At 29.3% G+C, this 19,937-nt stretch overlaps 2 protein-coding genes across 2 annotated transcripts; both read left to right on the top strand.

Annotated features, from left to right (window-relative positions):
• The first annotated feature begins 1,946 nt into the window (after positions 1-1,946).
• On the top strand, positions 1,947-4,272 carry LOC114165065 (oxygen-evolving enhancer protein 3-2, chloroplastic-like). Its single transcript, XM_028049719.1, has 3 exons — positions 1,947-2,309; positions 2,900-3,195; positions 4,062-4,272. Exons 1-3 carry the CDS (start codon positions 2,030-2,032, stop codon positions 4,158-4,160), a joined length of 675 nt encoding a protein of 224 aa, XP_027905520.1. The 5' UTR covers positions 1,947-2,029; the 3' UTR covers positions 4,161-4,272.
• Positions 4,273-15,630: 11,358 nt separating this feature from the next.
• LOC114166899 (UPF0481 protein At3g47200-like) lies at positions 15,631-17,392 on the top strand. Its single transcript, XM_028051775.1, has 2 exons — positions 15,631-15,781; positions 15,874-17,392. The coding sequence occupies exon 2, from the start codon at positions 15,923-15,925 to the stop codon at positions 17,309-17,311; it is 1,389 nt and encodes a 462-aa protein (XP_027907576.1). The 5' UTR covers positions 15,631-15,781; positions 15,874-15,922; the 3' UTR covers positions 17,312-17,392.
• The last annotated feature ends 2,545 nt before the right edge of the window (positions 17,393-19,937 follow it).

The following is a 19,937-nucleotide window of genomic DNA, read 5'->3' as shown; positions in this document are numbered from 1 at the left end:
TTTTTGTTTTGGTTTTATACTTTAAAATTTGATTAATTAGTCCTCAATATAAAAAAAATGAGTTTAGTCTTTTATTAACTTTGTGATTGTCACTAAACATTAAATTTAAATATAATGAATGATTCATATGATATATTAGCTGGATTTAGTACAGTAATAAATCACTAAACGTAGGTGTAAAATAAGGTAAAAAATTACATATTTTTTAAAGTTAGAAGATGTATCCATCAATTTAAATATACTAAGAGGATAATAGGATCAATGAAAAGTTTATACATTAGTTAGTTCTATCCAATTTTTTAAACTATCATAATGATTTGTGCACCATAAGTAATACATGAATTTAATACCTATTTTTTCCTTGTGATGTGTTTAGTATCTTTAAACATAGCCCCTTAAGATATTTATACAATATTTGATATATATATATATATATATATATATATATATATATATATATATATATATATATATATATATATATATATATATATATATATATATATATATATATATATATATATATATATATATAATCAATTTAATGTATAGTAGTGTTAACAAATGCTTAAATATATTTAGTTTCCAATATTTATTTTAAAATAGATAAATAAATTTTATATCACAACACTAATATACATAACACGACACTTAAAATATCACATGATATTTTTGCTCCACAAATAAATAGTTAATTAGTGTCATAAACTACTAGAAATCAAAAGTATATTGATTTTAAATTTAGGACTTAAAAATGTATGAACCAAAATTAAAAACACATTTATTTACACGAATAAAAATATGTTTAAGTATAGAAGTGAATTATACCAGCACATAATTAGTCCATCTAAATTCAAATGTGTAAATAATAAATTATATATAAAAATGCACATATATATATATATATATATATATATATATATATATATATATATATATTTATGAGCCACTAAATAAAATATCTACAATTGATAGTGATGCACAATAACTTATCTATAAAAAGATTTGTTTTCTTTCTCAATTCAACATCAGTCAATTCGTTGAGCTTTCAAAAAATGAAAGGAAAATGGATATAAAAAGAATAATTCGTAGTATAAAAAGAGTGATGATACATTCTTCAATAGGTTTATTTTCACACATATTTTTATTGGTGGTTAAAATTTGTATACACTATGATACATTTATAATTATAAGTTAAAGTTTATTGTATATTATTAAATTATGACTAAAACCTATTAAGTTCATATAGTTTTACCTTTTTAATAAATTTTAGCTAATAATAAAACCATTTTAAGAATTAGACTAAAGTTTATTCACAATTCTACATTTGTAAAACGTTTCATATAGCATCTTTTATAATTTTATTTGTTATCATATTATAAATATTATTACATTTATACTTTTTCTTGTCTCTTTTCTTATCTCATTTGTAATACGAAAATGAATAACACTCTCTAATTCAATCTTGTTAATCAATACACCTTTTTATCGGTTTATATTATTAAAATTTACAAAAAATATGTTTGTGAGATTCATTAAATAAAGAGTGAGACCCATATAATTTTAAAACATGATAATAAAAAAATATGTTAAAATTATAAATATATTAGAAAAATTGTTAATATAAACTAAAATCATATAAAATTTAACTGTGACCATGACAATTTCTCCGTTAAAAGAATGTTCTCCAAAGAGATTTTTGAAGTTCTACATAGCACATCATGAACTTTTCTAAGAAATACGAATATACAACAAAAGGGAAAAAACTATTCAATAATCCTTGAATCCACGTGTCACATTGTCAAGAGTCCACGTAGGACTCAGAATCCAGCATGTCATGGTGGAGGCACAAATGATCCACAACGATTGGTGAAAACCATATCCAACTTATCCAAAGTGGAAAATGTTGAGATAAGGCACTCTCCACAGCCATTCATCATCACACACAAACACACAAACCAAAACTATATTGTCACATTCCACAAAAGCAAGCACAAGGCAAAGAAAGAAAGAACAATCAAGCAAAACAATGGCTCAAGCAATGGCATCAATGGCGGGTGGCCTTCAAGTGAGTGGCTCCACACGTTTGCATGGCAGAAGGGTAGCCTCAGTCACACGTGCAGGGTTCACAGTTAGAGCACAACAACAACAGCAAGAACAACAAGTGAGTGGTGAGGCACAAAGTAGCCGTAGGACAGTTCTTTCTCTTGTTGCTGCTGGTTTGGCCACTGGTTCCTTTGTTCAAGCTGTTCTTGCTGATGCCAAATCTATCAAAGTTGGTCCACCTCCTCCACCTTCTGGTGGTTTGCGTAAGTCTCTCAAACATCAAACATCACTGTGAACTTTGACATCTTAATCATTATGAATTCTGACATCTCAGTCAGATTGAGACTTGACATCATTATGTATTTTGATATTTCGATCGTTGTGTTATGTACTCTGACATCTCAATTAGGCTGATACTACATAGCAGATATAAATCACGTCTCTCAGACATCACTGTGAACTTTGACATCTTAATCGTTATGAATTCTGACATCTCAATCAGACTGAGACTTGATATCTCGATCGTTGTGTTATGTAATCTGACATCTCAATTAGACTGATACTACAGAGTAGATATAAATCACGTCTTTTATTGTGTTTTCAAAATATACCGATGGACATTGAATTTAAGACATCATTATGTATTTTGATATCTTATCATTGTGTTATGTACTCTGACATCTCAACTAGACTGATACTATACAGAGTAGATATAAATCATGTCTTTTGTTGTGTTTTCAAAATATACTGATGGACAGTAATTTTAATGTTTTAAAATGTATCGAAAAGAATGGTGTTTGAAGATATATGATTATAATCATGGTGTTTGTGTGTATGTGATGGAATATGGCAGCTGGAACCTTGAACTCAGATGAAGCAAGAGACCTTGATCTGCCACTGAAAGATAGGTTCTTCCTTCAACCGCTGTCTCCTAGTGAGGCTGCACAAAGGGCAAAGGAATCAGCGAAGGAAATTGTTGCTGTCAAGTCTTTAATAGAAAAGAAGGCTTGGCCATATGTTCAGAATGATTTGCGTCTCAGGGCTGAGTATCTGCGCTTTGATCTCAACACTGTCATTGCTGCAAAGTCTAAGGATGAGAAGAAATCACTCAAGGAACTCACTGGCAAACTCTACGAGAATATCAGCAATGTAAGTTCAAAAACACTATGAATCTTCTTCTCATCAGATTTTAAGTTTTACCTAAATAATTTACACAGTAAACAGTTCTTCAAACATACGCTAAAAAGTTAATTTTAAATTTAACTCGATCTTATTTATATTCAGTTGGTCTTATTTTTGTTCGACGTGAAATTCTAATTCTAATAGAAAAGTAGCATGACTGTATCTATGTTTTAAAGGGAGAAAAAGGAGTTAAATAAGTTTGTAGTAAAAACTTGGATGTAAGTCTTTGAATTTAGATTATCTGAAAAGATTGATCTTGGTATTGTTTATCTATTGTACTTTCAAAATATACAAATAAACACTTATTTTGATGTTTTAAGACATATTAAACTTTTTTTAACATACCAACATCGATGTATTTTCAAAACATGATACAATAATAAAACCAGAAAAAACAGCAGAATCTACAGAACATGAACTTCAAATCTTTGTATGCTTTGATGTTCTTCAACAATAGACTTTCTGGTAAGTTTTTGATATTGTTTCTCTAGTGTACTTTCAAAATACACTAACATACACTTATTTTGATGTCTTAAAACACTAAAAGAATTTTAACATAACAACATCAATGTATTTTAAAAGCTAAGCAGAATAACACACCAGAAAAACAGCAGAATCTGCAGAATATGAATTCCAAATCTTTGTATACTTTTGATGTTCTTCAGCAATAGAGTTTCTTGTAGATGATTTACACAGTAAATGTTTGCATGAAATAGGTGAAACTCTAACTCAAACTGAAAAATAGAATGAAAAACATATGAAATTTTTGGTTATTAATTTAGGATTGAGGAAGTTTCAGAGTGGTAACTAGAGTTTTTGAATTTGTTTGACAGCTGGATCATGCAGCAAAAATTAAGAGCAGCCCAGAAGCAGAGAAGTACTATGCTGCTACTGTTTCTACTCTGAATGATGTTCTTGCCAAGCTTGGTTAATGTCATTAGTTTCTTGCTTTTTCTTCTGTAAGCTTTTGTCCATCATTTTCTCAGACACTTTGTTGACTGCTATTTTAAGAAAATCAAATGATGAGGGAAAATTTTCTATAAATAACCATATTTAACATTCAATATAAAAAAAATAATATTATAAACACATTTTCATTTCAAGTTACACAAGGTGCTGCATAAAGGATTCAACAAAATTGGAGAAAAATGTTGAAAGTAACATGAAAAAAAGACCACTAATATATATATATATATATATATATATATATATATATATATATATATTAGATTATACAAGAAGTTGTCACACTACTCAAAATAATTTAATAATAATCAATTTTAGTGATCAAAAGTTATTAGTTACTATAATAACATATTTAGATACAGATTTACAAAGTAAAAAATTATTGATTACTAAAATAGTTACTGTTATAAATAAAAAATTATAATTGGTGACTAAATTGATTTTTAAAATTAGTTAATATGGTTTTGGCCACCAAAGAAAATTGATCACTAAAAATTAGCTAGCTACCAAAATGACTTAGTTACTAAATCGGTCTTTAATTAATTAGTGACTAATTATAATTTTTTATTTATAATAGTGACTATTTTAATAATCAATAATTTTTTATTTTATAAATTAGTATCTAAATTGGTTATTATAGTGATTAATAACTTTTAGTTACTAATGAGATATTTTCTTGTCTATGTTTCAAGTTAAGGATGCTTTGCTTTCGTTAAAAGGCAACTCAAAATTTATATCTTCTAAATTATAGAGGAAAATTAGCTTATAAAAGATAATATAAAATACTTTGTCATAAATAAAAAATAAGATCGATGTACTAATGTTTCTACCATTAATTTTTCAAGATAAAAAATAATAATATATGTATATAATTATTTATTTAGCATTCAAGTCTAAATACTTTAATACTAGTAAAGTGATAATCGTAGGTCATAAATATCATGATTCACAATATTAAAATTAAAATAGTGTTGGAGTGAGATAGCTTCTTCATAGAATAATAATAAATTAGTTTGTTTAATAAATGAATAGAAAATTAATATAATGCAAAAAGGATTATGTAAGAAAATGTAATAAATATACCACTTTTGAAATAATTTTACTGATAATCCCACTTTTCCATTATTTGATTAAGACAGTGAGAATAATTAATTTTAAAATGATTAAATAATAAAAAAATTATATTACGCTGAAATATAAAAACATTTGTCAATTTGAAATGTTTAGAAAGTAAAAATTCGAATTATTATAAGATGACGCGAGTGTTATTCAATATTTATATCAACATAAAGTCCGATTTCAAACATTTAAAAGAAAAACACGCCCAAGAGTTTTTGTTTTAGTATTCTAAATTTAGTTTAACAAATTTATTCTTAAGAACGTGTAAGAGAGAAAAAGAAAAAAAGAAGAAGAAAAAATAAAATTAATTTTTCATAAATTAAAAATTAGTTTATGCTCAATCTAATTTGTTGAAATTTTTGATATAATATTTTCATATAATTGATGTGAGTATATATAAGATGATATACCTCTTTTTATCTTCCTTTCATTAAATTATTCCGAAGTTAAAGTTATATGACTCTAACCTTTAGTATAAGTTTCGAGGATCTGATACTAAAACCTTGGCATTAAGTTATTTTGTTTGTAAATTGCACCATAAACTTTTTTTTTTTACATTCAAGCCCACAACTATAACGATTAATTTGTAAAGTATAATCTTATAATATCATCAACTTAAATGAATTCAGAGGTTTTTAATATAAAATAAAATTATATAAAAATTCTACCTATTAATACTAAAACACTACCTATAGTGACAAAAGAAAATATCATGCATGCTTATCTACCAAAATATATATAGTTATCATTAGGTATACATTTTTGTTTAGATATGTTATGTGTATTGTATTAGGATACTTATTAATTAATTTAATTTATTAATATTATTATAATTATAATTTTTTTTCTTCATAAAATAAATTAGAGTATGAAAATGTTGGGAATCTATCGGTAAGTCTAAGGCTTACATTAAATAGAAATGAAAAAAAAAATAGGCACCATATAATCATATAAGAAAGAAGATCCATGAACCTATTGTTTTAAAGTTTTGGATTGAAAGTGGTGTGAGTTTGGTTCATATTACATTTATGTAATCTCTTCTTAATGAATACATGTCGAAAGATTCATCAAAAAATATTTCTAATACTTTTACTTTAAAAATTTACTATATTTTAAAGTAAATCTAAACAAATATTAATTTGAATAAACTTTTTAATTACATTTATATAATTGATGTTTCTATTTTATATTTTAACCGCATTAAGACTTACATTCAGATAATGTATAAATATTGTTATTAAAGAAAAAAAAATTTCACAAACTTCAAATCATATATGATTTGTTCGTACAACTTGTTAATCACATTGTTTTTACACCTACAAATAACTATAAACATTTTTAAATAGTTTTGTAGACTTGTTAAAGAAAAGCCAACACATATTAATTTGGGTATGAAGTAAATTGGAGAACAAATTTTTCGTTCAACAAATAAAGACAACTAACATCGAATTAAAATTAGCTATTCCAGATACACAATTATCGACTCATCTACCATATATAAAACTAGCAACTAATTTCATATACATATACATTTACTTGTCTTAAATTTCAGTCATCTTTAGATAATTTAGAATGATCATCATCTTTTCCTTATATGGTATGTTACTTTTATTGTCACTTTGATTAATTCACCCTTTCATTTTAATCTTATTTTATTCACATCTTTTCACAACACTTGTTTAAATCATCTACAATATTATCAAATGAATGATCCTTCATGTATATTTTCATTGCTAATGTCAATGGATTATGTGTAGGTAAATATGACGACTATATCTAAAGTAACAATGATTTTATTATCAATAATTATATTGTTTTTTAGCACAACGTATTCAATTGTTTTAGAGTCTGATGAAAGTTATATCAAGTCAACTACTTTTTTCTCTGAAAAATTTGAAGTAGGACCAGGAAAAATTGCTATGAAAACCTTTTTAGATATTAACTTTCCAAAGGGTCACATTGGGGTCAAGAGTTTTGATGTTGAAGTAGTTGATGAAGATGATAATTTTGTACCTTTGTATGAAGCTTACCTTCATCATTGGTTTGCTGTAAAATATATTGAAAATGTTTCCATGTCTCACTATATTAAACAAACTAATGACCTTCACAACGGTATCAAATATGAAAGAAATGATGGTATGTGCCAAGGCTTTTTGCTTCCACATTATTGGGGTTTGGGAGGAGAATTACGAGGAACATCCTTAAATCTTCCAGATCCTTTTGTGGTGGAAGTAGGTAATCCTACAAAAATAAAGCATGAGTTTAACGAGAAATGGTTGTTTAGCATCATGGTTATTGATACACGTGACACACATGATAGAAAAGGTTGTACAGAGTGTAGGTGTAAACTTATGAATCTCCCGAAGGACTTTTACAATGTCACAACAGGCATTGATGGTTAATTGTTGTCTAAAAGTTATAAAGGAGGACTCTTTTGTTGTCAAGATAATTTCAAATGCAAATTAAGAAAAGGTTTCAGTGGACCAATTAGAAAGCTTTCTCTAAGATATAAAATAAGATGGGTTGATTGGGATGAACGCCAAGTGCCTCTCAAGTTCTATATACTTGATTCAACTGATCGTGTAAGATTAAATGGTTCTAATCTAATTCATGATTGTCAGGTAAATGATTTATTCAATATATACTATATTTTACAAATGATAAGAAAACTTTTGAAACCCACTAATATCCAAGCAAAAGTATTAAGCTATTCATTACTTTTTCCATTGGTAGGTAACATAAATTTATCAATTTGTTATATGCAGAGTATACGATCCCAAGAAATCATGAAAGTGACTCCCCTCATGTCAAGAAAACAAACATCCCAATGACAAAAGGTGGTTATCTTATATATGGCACTGCTCATATGCACATTGGTGTTGTTAATGTGACCCTATATGGACAGGTAATATTTGATATTTGTTGTGTTCCTATATAATCTATATCTCGTGGATAAAATTATATCAAATTTTGTGTCCTTCAAATATTCATTAGTAATAAATTTTATTGATAAATTCTATACATTTGTGAAAAAACTAACCATTCTAATGTACATTCTTTTTATTTATGTTTTTACTTCACTTAGGATGGAAGGATTTTATGCACTTCAAATCCAAAATATGGAACAGGAAAATAAGTAGGAAATGAAAATGGTTATCTAATTGGAATGTTGGTTCCCTATCCTAAACCTGATTCTATCAAGATTAAAGATGGTGAAATTCTAACATTGGAATCCATATATGAAAACAAGTTTCGTACTAGGACAATGAGACATTTCTACATTTACTTGGCAGAACAGATACCAAATAAATATTTGAAGATGTAATGTAAAGCTATTTATTTATATTTCTATTCTAATTTAATTAATTTGTAATATAATTGTAATACATGAATACTATTTCTAAACAATGACTATTTTTATTAATGTTATTTACTTTTAATTCACTACTTAATTTATGACGGTGGTATTTATATTGTATCTTCTTGACGTATTATTCAGTAAATAAATAATAAATTAGTTATATTATATGAGATTTAGAAATTTTACATCAAGTAAAAATTAATAAAATAAACAATATATATATATATATATATATATATATATATATATATATATATATATATATATATATATAAAGGTCTTTCTGATAAAAAATTAAAGTAAAAAGTTTTGGTCGTAGGAAATGGTGGTATTAATAAGGAAATGAAGCTATTATATAAATAATTGATAAGTTCAACATTCTAATCCTCTTTGTTGCTGTATTTCATGCTTGGTCATAGTTAAGAATTGCGTAGCTCACAAACAAGCTTTTTGAATTTGCATGCTCACAGAAAATATTTTCAATAAAAAACTATAGTGCATAGGTTTACTTTTAAAACTTAATAGAAAAATGTATTACAAAATAAGTGGATATGTTTTCATTGTTTTCTTTTAAAATTTAATAAAAAAAGTTTATAAATAAATTGTGGATATAAAATTTAAGGAAGTTTTCCAGATTTGAATAGTGTGTTTTTAAGTTTATTTTTGAAACTCAATAAAAAATAAATAAAAATAAACTGTGTGTTTGCAATTCATATAAAAAATTAACGATATATAGTTTTCAAAATATGTTATTCTTTTTAACATTAAAAAGATAATACTATACACGTAACATTTATTTAAAGAAAATGTCATAATATTATGTTTGTATTATTAATAGTGACATTTATTTTAAAAATAATACTATAGTGTGTGAAAATTTTCTACTTTAACATTTTAAATAAATATAACTAAGAAAATATAATTAAAATTATTAAATAATGTAGTGCATTAGGCATCAAAATCAAGCATTTTATAAGTGACTTCAAACTAAAACAAACATATTGTTAAGGTATCGTAGCATGCGGAAGCACAAGATCGTGACAATTGGAAATTAAAGAGAAGTAAGTAAAAGAGCAAGAGAAATAACACACAAGGATTTACGTGGAAAATCTCTTTTGAATGTAAGAGGAAAAACCACGGGACGATAATGAACAAAGTTTCACTATGAAAAGAAGAGTACAAAGCTCTTGAATGGGAACAAGAATCCTCACCAAAATACACTAAGGTGTATATTACAAAATGTGTCTCTGTAAATGTTTTTCTATATTTTTTCAAGTCATGGAGATGTTATTTATAGGCTTCAAAACTGAACCAGTTAATAGGCTATATGAAGAGTTTTCATAAACTGCACTAGTAAATAGGCCATATGAAGAGTCTTCAAAACTGAAGCAGTAAATAGGCCATATGAAGAGTCTTCAAAACTGAACCAGTAAATAGGCCATATGAAGAGTCTTCAAAACTGAATCAGTAAATAGGTCATATGAAGAGTCTTCAAAACTGAATCAGTAAATAGGCCATATGAAGAGTCTTCAAAACTGAACCAGTAAATAATTAATAATTAGTGTTTAAGTAACATGTGGTATTAGGAATTGAATGAGAACCACATATTCTAACAATCTCCACCTTGGTTCGAATTCTACAAGTGTTCATCGTCCGATAAAGCCCCAAAGGGCATTCAAATGCTGTATAGACCAACCAAGTCCAAACAATGTTCAAACTTGGTAACTGGAAGCGGCTTGGTAAGCATGTCTACTGGATTCTCAGAAGTGTGAATCTTTTCAACCATAATTTCTCCAACAACAACAACATCTCTAATAAAGTGATTTTTTATGTTGATGTGTTTGGTCTTGTCGTGATAACGATTATTCTTGGTTAAATGAATAGCACCTTGGCTATCACAAAACACAGTAAGAACTTTCTGTGTTAGACCAAGTTCATTTACCAAACCTCGGAGCCAAATAGCCTCCTCCACTCCCTATGTGGCTGAAATATACTCTATTGCGGTTGTAGATAATGCAACAATAGATTGAAGTGTTGCTTTCCAACTGATAGCACTATTACAAAGGGTAAAGATGTAACTTGAGAGAGATCTTCTTCTATCAATATCACCAACATAATCTGAGTCAACATATCCTACAACATTATCAGTTGTAGCCAATTTTTTGTCAAATACCAAGTCAACATGAGAAGTACCTTTTAGATACCGAAAAATCCATTTTACAACATTCTAGTGTTTCTTGCCGGGATTATGCATATACCGGCTTACCATGCTAACAGCATATGCAAGGTCTGGCCTGGTGCATATCATGGCATACATAAGACTGCCAATAGCATTAGCATAAGGAACATGTGACGTGTACTCCATATCTTCCTTTGTATCTGGGCAAAGATCTGAGGATAACTTGAAATGTGTAGCAAGTGGAGTAGAAACAGGTTTACAATCATTCATATTAAACCTATCAAGTACTTTCTCAATATACCTTTGTTGAGATAAAAACAATTTACCAGCTTGACGGTCCCTACGAATCTCCATACCAAGAATTTTCTTTGCTGCACCTAATTCTTTCATTTCAAACTCATTGCTTAGTTGAGTTTTTAATTTCCTGATAGAAAACTTGTCACGTGATGCAATTAACATATCATCAACATATAGTAACAAGTATATGAAAGATCCATCTTGGAATGTTTGAAAATAAATACAGTCATCAAATTGACTCCTGCAGTAACCTTGCCCAATCATGAAAGAATCAAACCTCTTGTACCATTGCCTAGGTGCTTGCTTGAGGCCATATAAGGATTTCTTCAAACGACAAACAGAATGCTCATTTCCAGGAACAATAAATCCCTCTGGTTGTTCCATGTAAATTTCTTCTTCCAACTCTCCATGTAAAAAAGTTGTCTTTACATCTAGCTGCTCTAACTCCAAATCAAACAGAGTAACAAAAGCAAGCAAAACACGAATGGAAGTATGGCAAACAACAGGTGAGAATATCTCATTAAAGTCAATACCTTCCTTTTGATTAAAGCCTTTAACGACTAGTCGTGCTTTGCATCTTGCATTTTCAACCCCGGGAATGCCATCTTTCTTCTTATAAATCCATTTACACTTTAATGGTCGTTTGTCTTTAGGCAGTTCTGTCAGAGTCCAAGTATTGTTTTTATAAAGACTCTGAATTTCTTCATTCATAGCACCTAGCCACTGAGAAGACTCAATACAAGAAACAACTTCAGTGTAGCTGACAGGCTCAACACCATCATTTACCTCTTGTGCAATTGATAATGCATAGGCAGTTAAATAATCATTAGTGTATCTGGCTGGCTTTCTGATTTGTCTTCTAGCTTTGTCCCGAGCAATACAATAATCATCTCCTTGTTGTTGAATAGGAGAAGTGGTTCTATCATCACATTCACCATCATCATGATGATTATCAATATTGGAATCATTTGTAGAGGAAGATGGGACATCAATACCAGGAACTTCAGATTTGAATTCAAACTCCACCTTCTCATTAGTACCCTGTATAGTACCTATATTGGTAGAAGAAGACACAAAAGACTGTTTTCCAGAAGATAATAATGCATCCTCATTAAAAATTACATCTCTGCTAGGAATTAGCTTTTGAGACTTTGATTCAGAGCACCATAAACGATACCCCTTAGATTCAGATGCATAACCTAAAAATATGCACTCAATAGCTCTTGGAGCTAATTTGCCATTATTAATATGTGCATATGCAGGACATCCGAAAATTCTTAAATTAGAATAATCAACAGGATTACCTGACCAAATCTCTTTTGGAACTTTGAAGTCAAGTGCTGAGTGTGGAGAACGGTTGACCAAGTAGCATGCAGTAGATACTGCCTCGGTCCAAAGATCATGTCGATCCCATATCCCAGCATTTGAGAGCATACAACGAGCTCTCTCAAGTATAGTCCTATTCATTCGTTCTGCAACACCATTTTATTGGGGATTCCTTGGAATGGTTTTGTGTCTAGTAATACCATGATTTGTGCATAACTCATTAAAGTCACCACTACAAAACTCTAATCCATTATCTATTCTGAGCTTCTTTACTTTCTTCCCTGTATGGGTTTCAACCAGAGTTTTCCACTTCTTGAATGTGGGGAAAGTCTCAATTTTATGTCGCAAAAAATAGACCCAAACCTTACGAGAAAAGTCATCAATGATAGTCATCATATAACGATGTCCTCCATAGGAAGGAACTTTAGAAGGCCCCCAAAGATCAGAGTGAATATAATCAAGAATACCTTTTGTATTGTGAGTTGTTGTAGAGAAACTAACCTTTTTTTGTTTCCCAAAAGCACAATGTTTGCAAAACTCCAACTTACCAATGACATGCTTACCAAGATATCCTTGCTTGCTTAGAAGATGCATGTCTTTTTCACTCATATGGCCTAGGCGCATGTGCCATAATTTAGTGACATCATTTTTAGCCATAGAAGATGATACAACTACTGAACCTGTCACAACAGTCCCTTGCAGGACATATAAGCTTCCAATTCGGTTAGCTTTCAAGAGAACAAGAGAACCTTTTGATACCTTTAGAACTCCACCTTCAGCTGAGTACTTGCACCCGAGAGATTCAAGAGTGCCAAGTAAAATTAAGTTTCGCTTTAATTCGGGTATATAGCGAACATCAGACAAAGTCCTGACGACACCATCATTAGTCTTGATCTGAATTGTACCTATTCCTGCAATCTTGCATTGGGCATCATTACCCATCAAGACAACACCACAATCAACAGATTCAAAAGTAGTGAATAAGTCCTTATAGGGACACATATGAAAAGTACATCCAGAGTCAAGGATCCATTCTGTTTTACTCCTCTTATTGGAAGAGACAACAGACAAAGTAATGTCACCGTCAGAGTCAGCTTCAATATTGGCAGCTTTAGGGGATTGTGTGGCTTTTCCTTTTTCTTGTTTTTCTTGTTTTTTCTTCAAGATAAAACAATCAGAAATCTCATGACTAGGTTTCTTACAATAGCGACAAAATTTGTTCGATTTGCGTCCCTTAGACTTAGATCTGAACTTTTTGTCACTTGTACTCCTTCTTTCACGAGTTCTACCTCTGACACTTAAACCCTCACCCTTGTCCACAGAATGAACTTCAAGATCAAATTTTTCTTTGGACAATAAATTAGATTTAACATCTTCAAAGGATAAGGTATCATTATTTCCATACAACATAATTTCTTTGAAGTGTTTATAGGTAGAAGGTAGAGAGACAACCAACAAAACATCTTTATCTTCATCATCAATTTTAATATCAATATTTTCCAGATCCAAGAGGATAGAATTAAACTCATTAAGATAAGATTGAATATGAGTACCTTCAACCATTCGAATGGTATATAAGCGTTCTTTGAGACGAAGCTTATTTGCAAGGCTCTTGGTCATGTATAAAGAGCAAGAGAAATAACACACAAGGATTTACGTGGAAAACCTCTTTTGAATGTAAGAGGAAAAATCACGGGACGATAATGAACAAAGTTCCACTATGAAAAGAAGAGTACAAGGTTCTTGAATGGGAACAAGAATCCTCACCAAAATACACTAAGGTGTATAATACAAAATGTGTCTCTGTAAATGTTTTTCTATATTTTTTCAAGTCATGGAGATGTTATTTATAGACTTCAAAACTGAACCAGTTAATAGGCTATATGAAGAGTCTTCAGAAACTGCACCAGTAAATAGGCCATATGAAGAGTCTTCAAAACTAAAGCAGTAAATAGGCCATATGAAGAGTCTTCAAAACTGAACCAATAAATAAGCCATATGAAGAGTCTTCAAAACTGAACTAAATAGGTCATATGAAAAATCTTCAAAACTTAAGCAGTAAATAATTAATAATTAGTGTTTAAGTAACATGTGGTATTAGGTGGTATTAGGAATTGAATGAAAACCACGTATTCTAACACATATAAACTTAAAATAATGAGGTAAGCTTTAGTAAATATTCTAAAAGTTTGATTACTATATCATCCCAAATATTGTTTGTCCAATTCATATTCCTCTCACAATTCTAAGTCTTTCTATACTAATTCTCACTTTTACTTTATTTTATTTTATTTAATTCCCCTTCCACCAAATGTAGACTAATTTTTTTCTTTTCTGACTATTTAAACTGCTATTGATCATTAATTCATTTGGTAACTCTTTTTCCAAAAACTAGAATCCAAATCCTTTTCAACAAGCTCAAAGTCCTTTCCAAATATTACTGTTAATAGTTTCTTCTCCGATGATGTGTAACATATAATAAAAAATTACCATCATTACAATAAAATTTTTAAATAATAATAAATTTCAATAATTAAAAATAATAAGTGATTAATTTATAAACTAAAAATTATTAATAACTAAAATAATTTCTATTATGAATAAAAAAGTTAAAATTAATTTTCAAATTAATAACTTAAACAATTTCTATTATGAATTGATTTTCAAATTATTCACTAAAATTAATTAATAAGATATAACATATATGAAACATTTTTCTTTGCACTTCAAGAACTTTATGGAATATGAGTTGGGTTTAAAATAGTGTTCTTTAATGCAAGTGATATTTAAGTTCAAACTGGGATTCAATATACATTTATTTTTATACCTTCAACACTTTCTCATCTGCAAAAGATACAAATTCCTTTGAATAGTATGGGTGAGATCACTCATTTATCTAAAAGTCATCTGCGATGAGAGTTCTATTCTGACATAAAATTGGTAACAGCTTTAGATCTACAGCTATACTGCTCTCAAAATATTTATATTTTTATTGTACTGAAAATGTCTTCAGAGATACACTACAAAATGTTGAAAATTCATATGAATATATAAATGAATTCATCACAGCAAGTATGTAGCATAAAATAACAAGTGGGAATTTAAGAACACAACATGAATAGAAAATGTAACATATAAGTCGATGTAGACAAATAAATTGCACGTATAATTAGTATCCCAGAGCTTTGGTAATGAAACAAATTCAGACACATTAGAAGTTCAGGGAAGAGAGTTTCATGCATATCTGATGGTACCATTTTGGAAGAAAGTGATTTTTTTTGAACTAAGAGCCTTGCAGATCACAGGTAATCACAAATTTAACAGACCTTGTTTCACCTTTGTTAACTTAATTCATTCTCAGTAACCATTTTGATTTCCTTTGTCACTGTTGATTAAGGTTGTGTCAGTAACCAAGCAGTGATTTTGTCATAGGTTGAACAGTTTCAATGGATTCTTCTGCTTCTACCTCCACCGCAGTACCTGAAACAGATCCTCAGATAGAACACATAATTGGCATTCCTGATGAAATTCAGCCTGCACTGCATGATCTGTGTTGTATTTACAAAGTTCCTCTCAATCTCAGAAAGTTGAATGAAGGTGAAGCCTATGAACCAATTTTAATCTCAATTGGCCCTTTTCACCACAACAAAAAACCAGAACTAGAGCCAATGCATAAACAGAAGCAAAGGTACTTTAAAGCCTTCCTGAGACGTGTGACAAACGAAGGGGCTTTGGCCTACAGAGCCTTCCTCAGTAAAAACTTTGATACCATAAAACACATGTATTCAGAGCCAACTAGCCTTAGTAAAGATGAGTTTGTGAACATGATGTTGTTAGACTCAGTCTTCATCATGGAGCTCTTTCTGAGAAAATCCAACATTTCTGAACAGCAAAATGACCACATATTCACCACACCATGGATCTGCAAGAGCATCCAGAGAGACCTGTTACTACTTGAAAACCAGCTTCCATTTTATCTCTTGGAAGATTTATACGAAATAGTGATGGATCTTTTGGATTCCCAACAAAGTGTTGACGAGCAAAACAAGCTAAGCTTTCTTGAGCTTGCATTTAAATACTTTGAAGATTACTATCCACACACCTCAACACCTGATAAACAAAACATTGTCAACAACTTCTCATCTTGCAACCACTTCACTGACTTGGTAAGGCGTTTCTACCTTCCAGAACAGGTTAATACCCAGGATTTCATTCCTTGTAGTACAAAGCAATGTGTCCTCAAGACTGCAACAAAGTTGAATGAAGCAGGAGTTAGCTTTGAGAAAGTGCGCCATAAGAGTTTGTTGGACATAAAGCTCCAGAAGATTCCATGTTGCAGCTGGTTTCTTTGCCTAGGTTGCGTACCATGTTTCACATGTGTAAAAACCCGTTTCCAAATCCCTCAGTTAAGAGTGCTTCAAACAACAGAATGTGTTCTGAGGAACCTCATTGCCTTGGAACAGTGCCACTATCCAGACCAACCTTTCATGTGCAACTATGTTTCTCTGATTGACTCACTGATTCACAGCACAGAGGATGTGGAGTTGTTGGTGGACAAGGGTATCATTGAACATGAACTTGGCTCCCACACTGAATTGGCAACTATGATAAATGGTCTTTGCAAGCATGTGGAGGTGAATGGCAACAATTATGGAAATATCACAAGTAAACTCAATGATCACTACAATAGTAACTGGAAGCATTATATGGGTGTGTTAAGGTCAGTGTATTTCCGCGATCCTTGGAGAATAACCTCAACTCTTGTAGGAGTTGTTATCTTCTTATTTGCCATTTTCACCTTTCTTCATATTACTGGTTTGTATCCAAAACGATGAACTGTTTTTGTTGTTGTCACTTCATTTCATTGCAACACTGTTCAATCAATAACGAATTAATCTGGTTCCTTTTTTGTATCACCTGCATTGATTAAATTGAACTCTTACCTCATCAGTTTTGAGGAAAACTGTTAAATCCATTGCGTGAAATGATGTACGAAAAGCCACTGGTGACTCCGACTGTGCTCGGCGTCTCCGGCGATGGCTTCGCCCAGGAAGGTGCTGCGTTGGCGCCGGCGACGGCCCCGGTGATGACCGGATTCGCCGGCGGTGGGAATGGTGGCTCGCGGAGATAAATTGCCTCCCTTATTAATACTTATAGATAAATTATCTTATTTATAAAGTCTTAATATATTATAAGAAATTTTTTAAATAATGACTAATTTTATTAAAAAAATATATATTTTGGATATTAATTTAAAAGTTAAAAGTTAATAACAATTAAAATAGTTCTAAAAAATTATAATTATATCTAAATTAATAATTAAAGTAGTTTTTATTTATAAATTGATTTTTAATAAATATATATATATATATATATATATATATATATATATATATATATATATAAATGTCTTAGAATGTTAACAATTGTATCTATCCTTATTTTCGTACTCTCTTATTTATTTATTTGTGGTTACCTCATGTAATTCTAACATAATTGACTAATAAAACTTGTTGTGACATTAATATTAAAGTCTTTTGGAAAATTTATAAGTTTATACCTATACTATGTACACCATTTTTTTTAAACTCATGCTTTATTTTTTTGTAAGATTACCTAATTCAACAACAAAAATATATATGAAAAATGTGTAATTCTCCTTTCACAAATCCCGATAGTGTAGAACCAAATCCTTGATATGTACTATCATATTTTTCATATTCAATATTCTTTTGAAGGTCATAAATTTATTTAATACACTGAGGACATGATGATATTTTCATTATATTTTTCATAACAAATTATTCCTTTTAACATTAAAAAAAAAATACCATACACGTAACATTTATCTAAAAAATGTCATAATATTATGTTTATATTATTAATAGTGACATTTATTTTAAAAATATTACTATAGTGTGTGGAAATTTTCTTCTTTCAACATGTTAAATAAATATAACTAAGAAAATATTACTAAAAGTTATTAAATAATGTAATGCATTAGGCATCAAACTCAATCATCTTATAAGTGACTTCAAACTAAAACAAACATATAAACTTAAAATAAGGAAGTAAGCTTTAGTAAGTATTCTAGAAATTTGATGACTTTGGCCAATTCATATTCCCCTCACTCAATTCTAAGTCTTTCTATACTAATTCTCACTTTTGTTTTATTTTATTTTATTCAATTTACCTCCACTAAGTGTTGACATTTTTTTAATCTTTCTTTTACTATTTTTTAACTACTACCGAACATTAATTCATGTAATAACTCCTTTTTCCAAATACTAGAATCCAAATCCTTATCAACAAGCTCAAAGTCCTAATTGTTTGCTATTTTCTACTTTTCTAACTAGTAGAAACCAAAACCTTTTGAATTATCACTGTCTCTCTCCTTCTTAGACGATGTTTAACGAGTTCAGATTTTTTACTAGTTTTTTTACTGTCTTCTACTGAGCATTAAAAATATATTGTATTGGTATTTTAAATATCTTTTTAATATATTTTAAAACGTCAAAATTAATAATAAATCAGTATATTATGAAGACACAGTAGAAGAACAACACAAAAAAATCCAGCAGATAATCCAAATTCATGTTTAACATACAATGAAGAATCATCATATTTTTTCTATTTACTAAACAAACTAACCTATCCATTTTAAACAACTAAGAAAGAAATGGCAATATTAATAATCATTAAGAAAACTATTTTCTATATATTTTGAAATGTGAACTGGGTTTGAAAAGAAAACAATTATGCATATTCTCTTCTTAATTATAAATCATATCAATCTTCTTTATTTAATAACTACACACAACATCATTGCAAAACCCAATAAAGTTAAGGTTGTTGTGATTAATTTAGTAACTGTGTTTGTAATTGAAAATTAAACCCAGAATATAAAATCATATATATTCTCCATCATGCAAACATAATGGTTGATATTTAATTACTCATGACCCTCTTCTCAAGTCATGAATGATATCATGCTTCTCCATGCCAAAGTAGCAAATATTATATAGATCATTTCATTTTGCATTGACTGCATAAAGTATACCTTACTAGTTGGAAAAAAATCTCAAGAAGATTTTCAACACAAAAACTTTAATGCATTATCTGATCAAGAAGATTTTCAACACAAAAAACTTTGATGCGTTATCATGTGGAACATTTCTCTAATTTTCTAGCACTTCAACAACTTATGGAATGTGAGTTAGGTTTAAATAGTGTTCTTTAACCATGATTCAAACAAAAAGGTGAGTTATTATATATATATATATATATATATATATATATATATATATATATATATATATAATATGATTTTAAGTCTTAATTTTATAAAATCGGTTTGCAAAGTAAAATATGTAACAATTTATAAATTATGAATTGGTTGATGCATCTATTACACTTTCTCATACCGATAGTTTGAGCGTGAGATTAGTCGTCAATGAATGA

Source organism: Vigna unguiculata, chromosome 10 (assembly GCF_004118075.2).
Source record: "Vigna unguiculata cultivar IT97K-499-35 chromosome 10, ASM411807v1, whole genome shotgun sequence".
Taxonomy (NCBI): Eukaryota; Viridiplantae; Streptophyta; class Magnoliopsida; order Fabales; family Fabaceae; genus Vigna; species Vigna unguiculata.
Note: the sequence above shows the minus strand (reverse complement) of the source record. Positions and strands in the feature narration are given on the sequence as shown.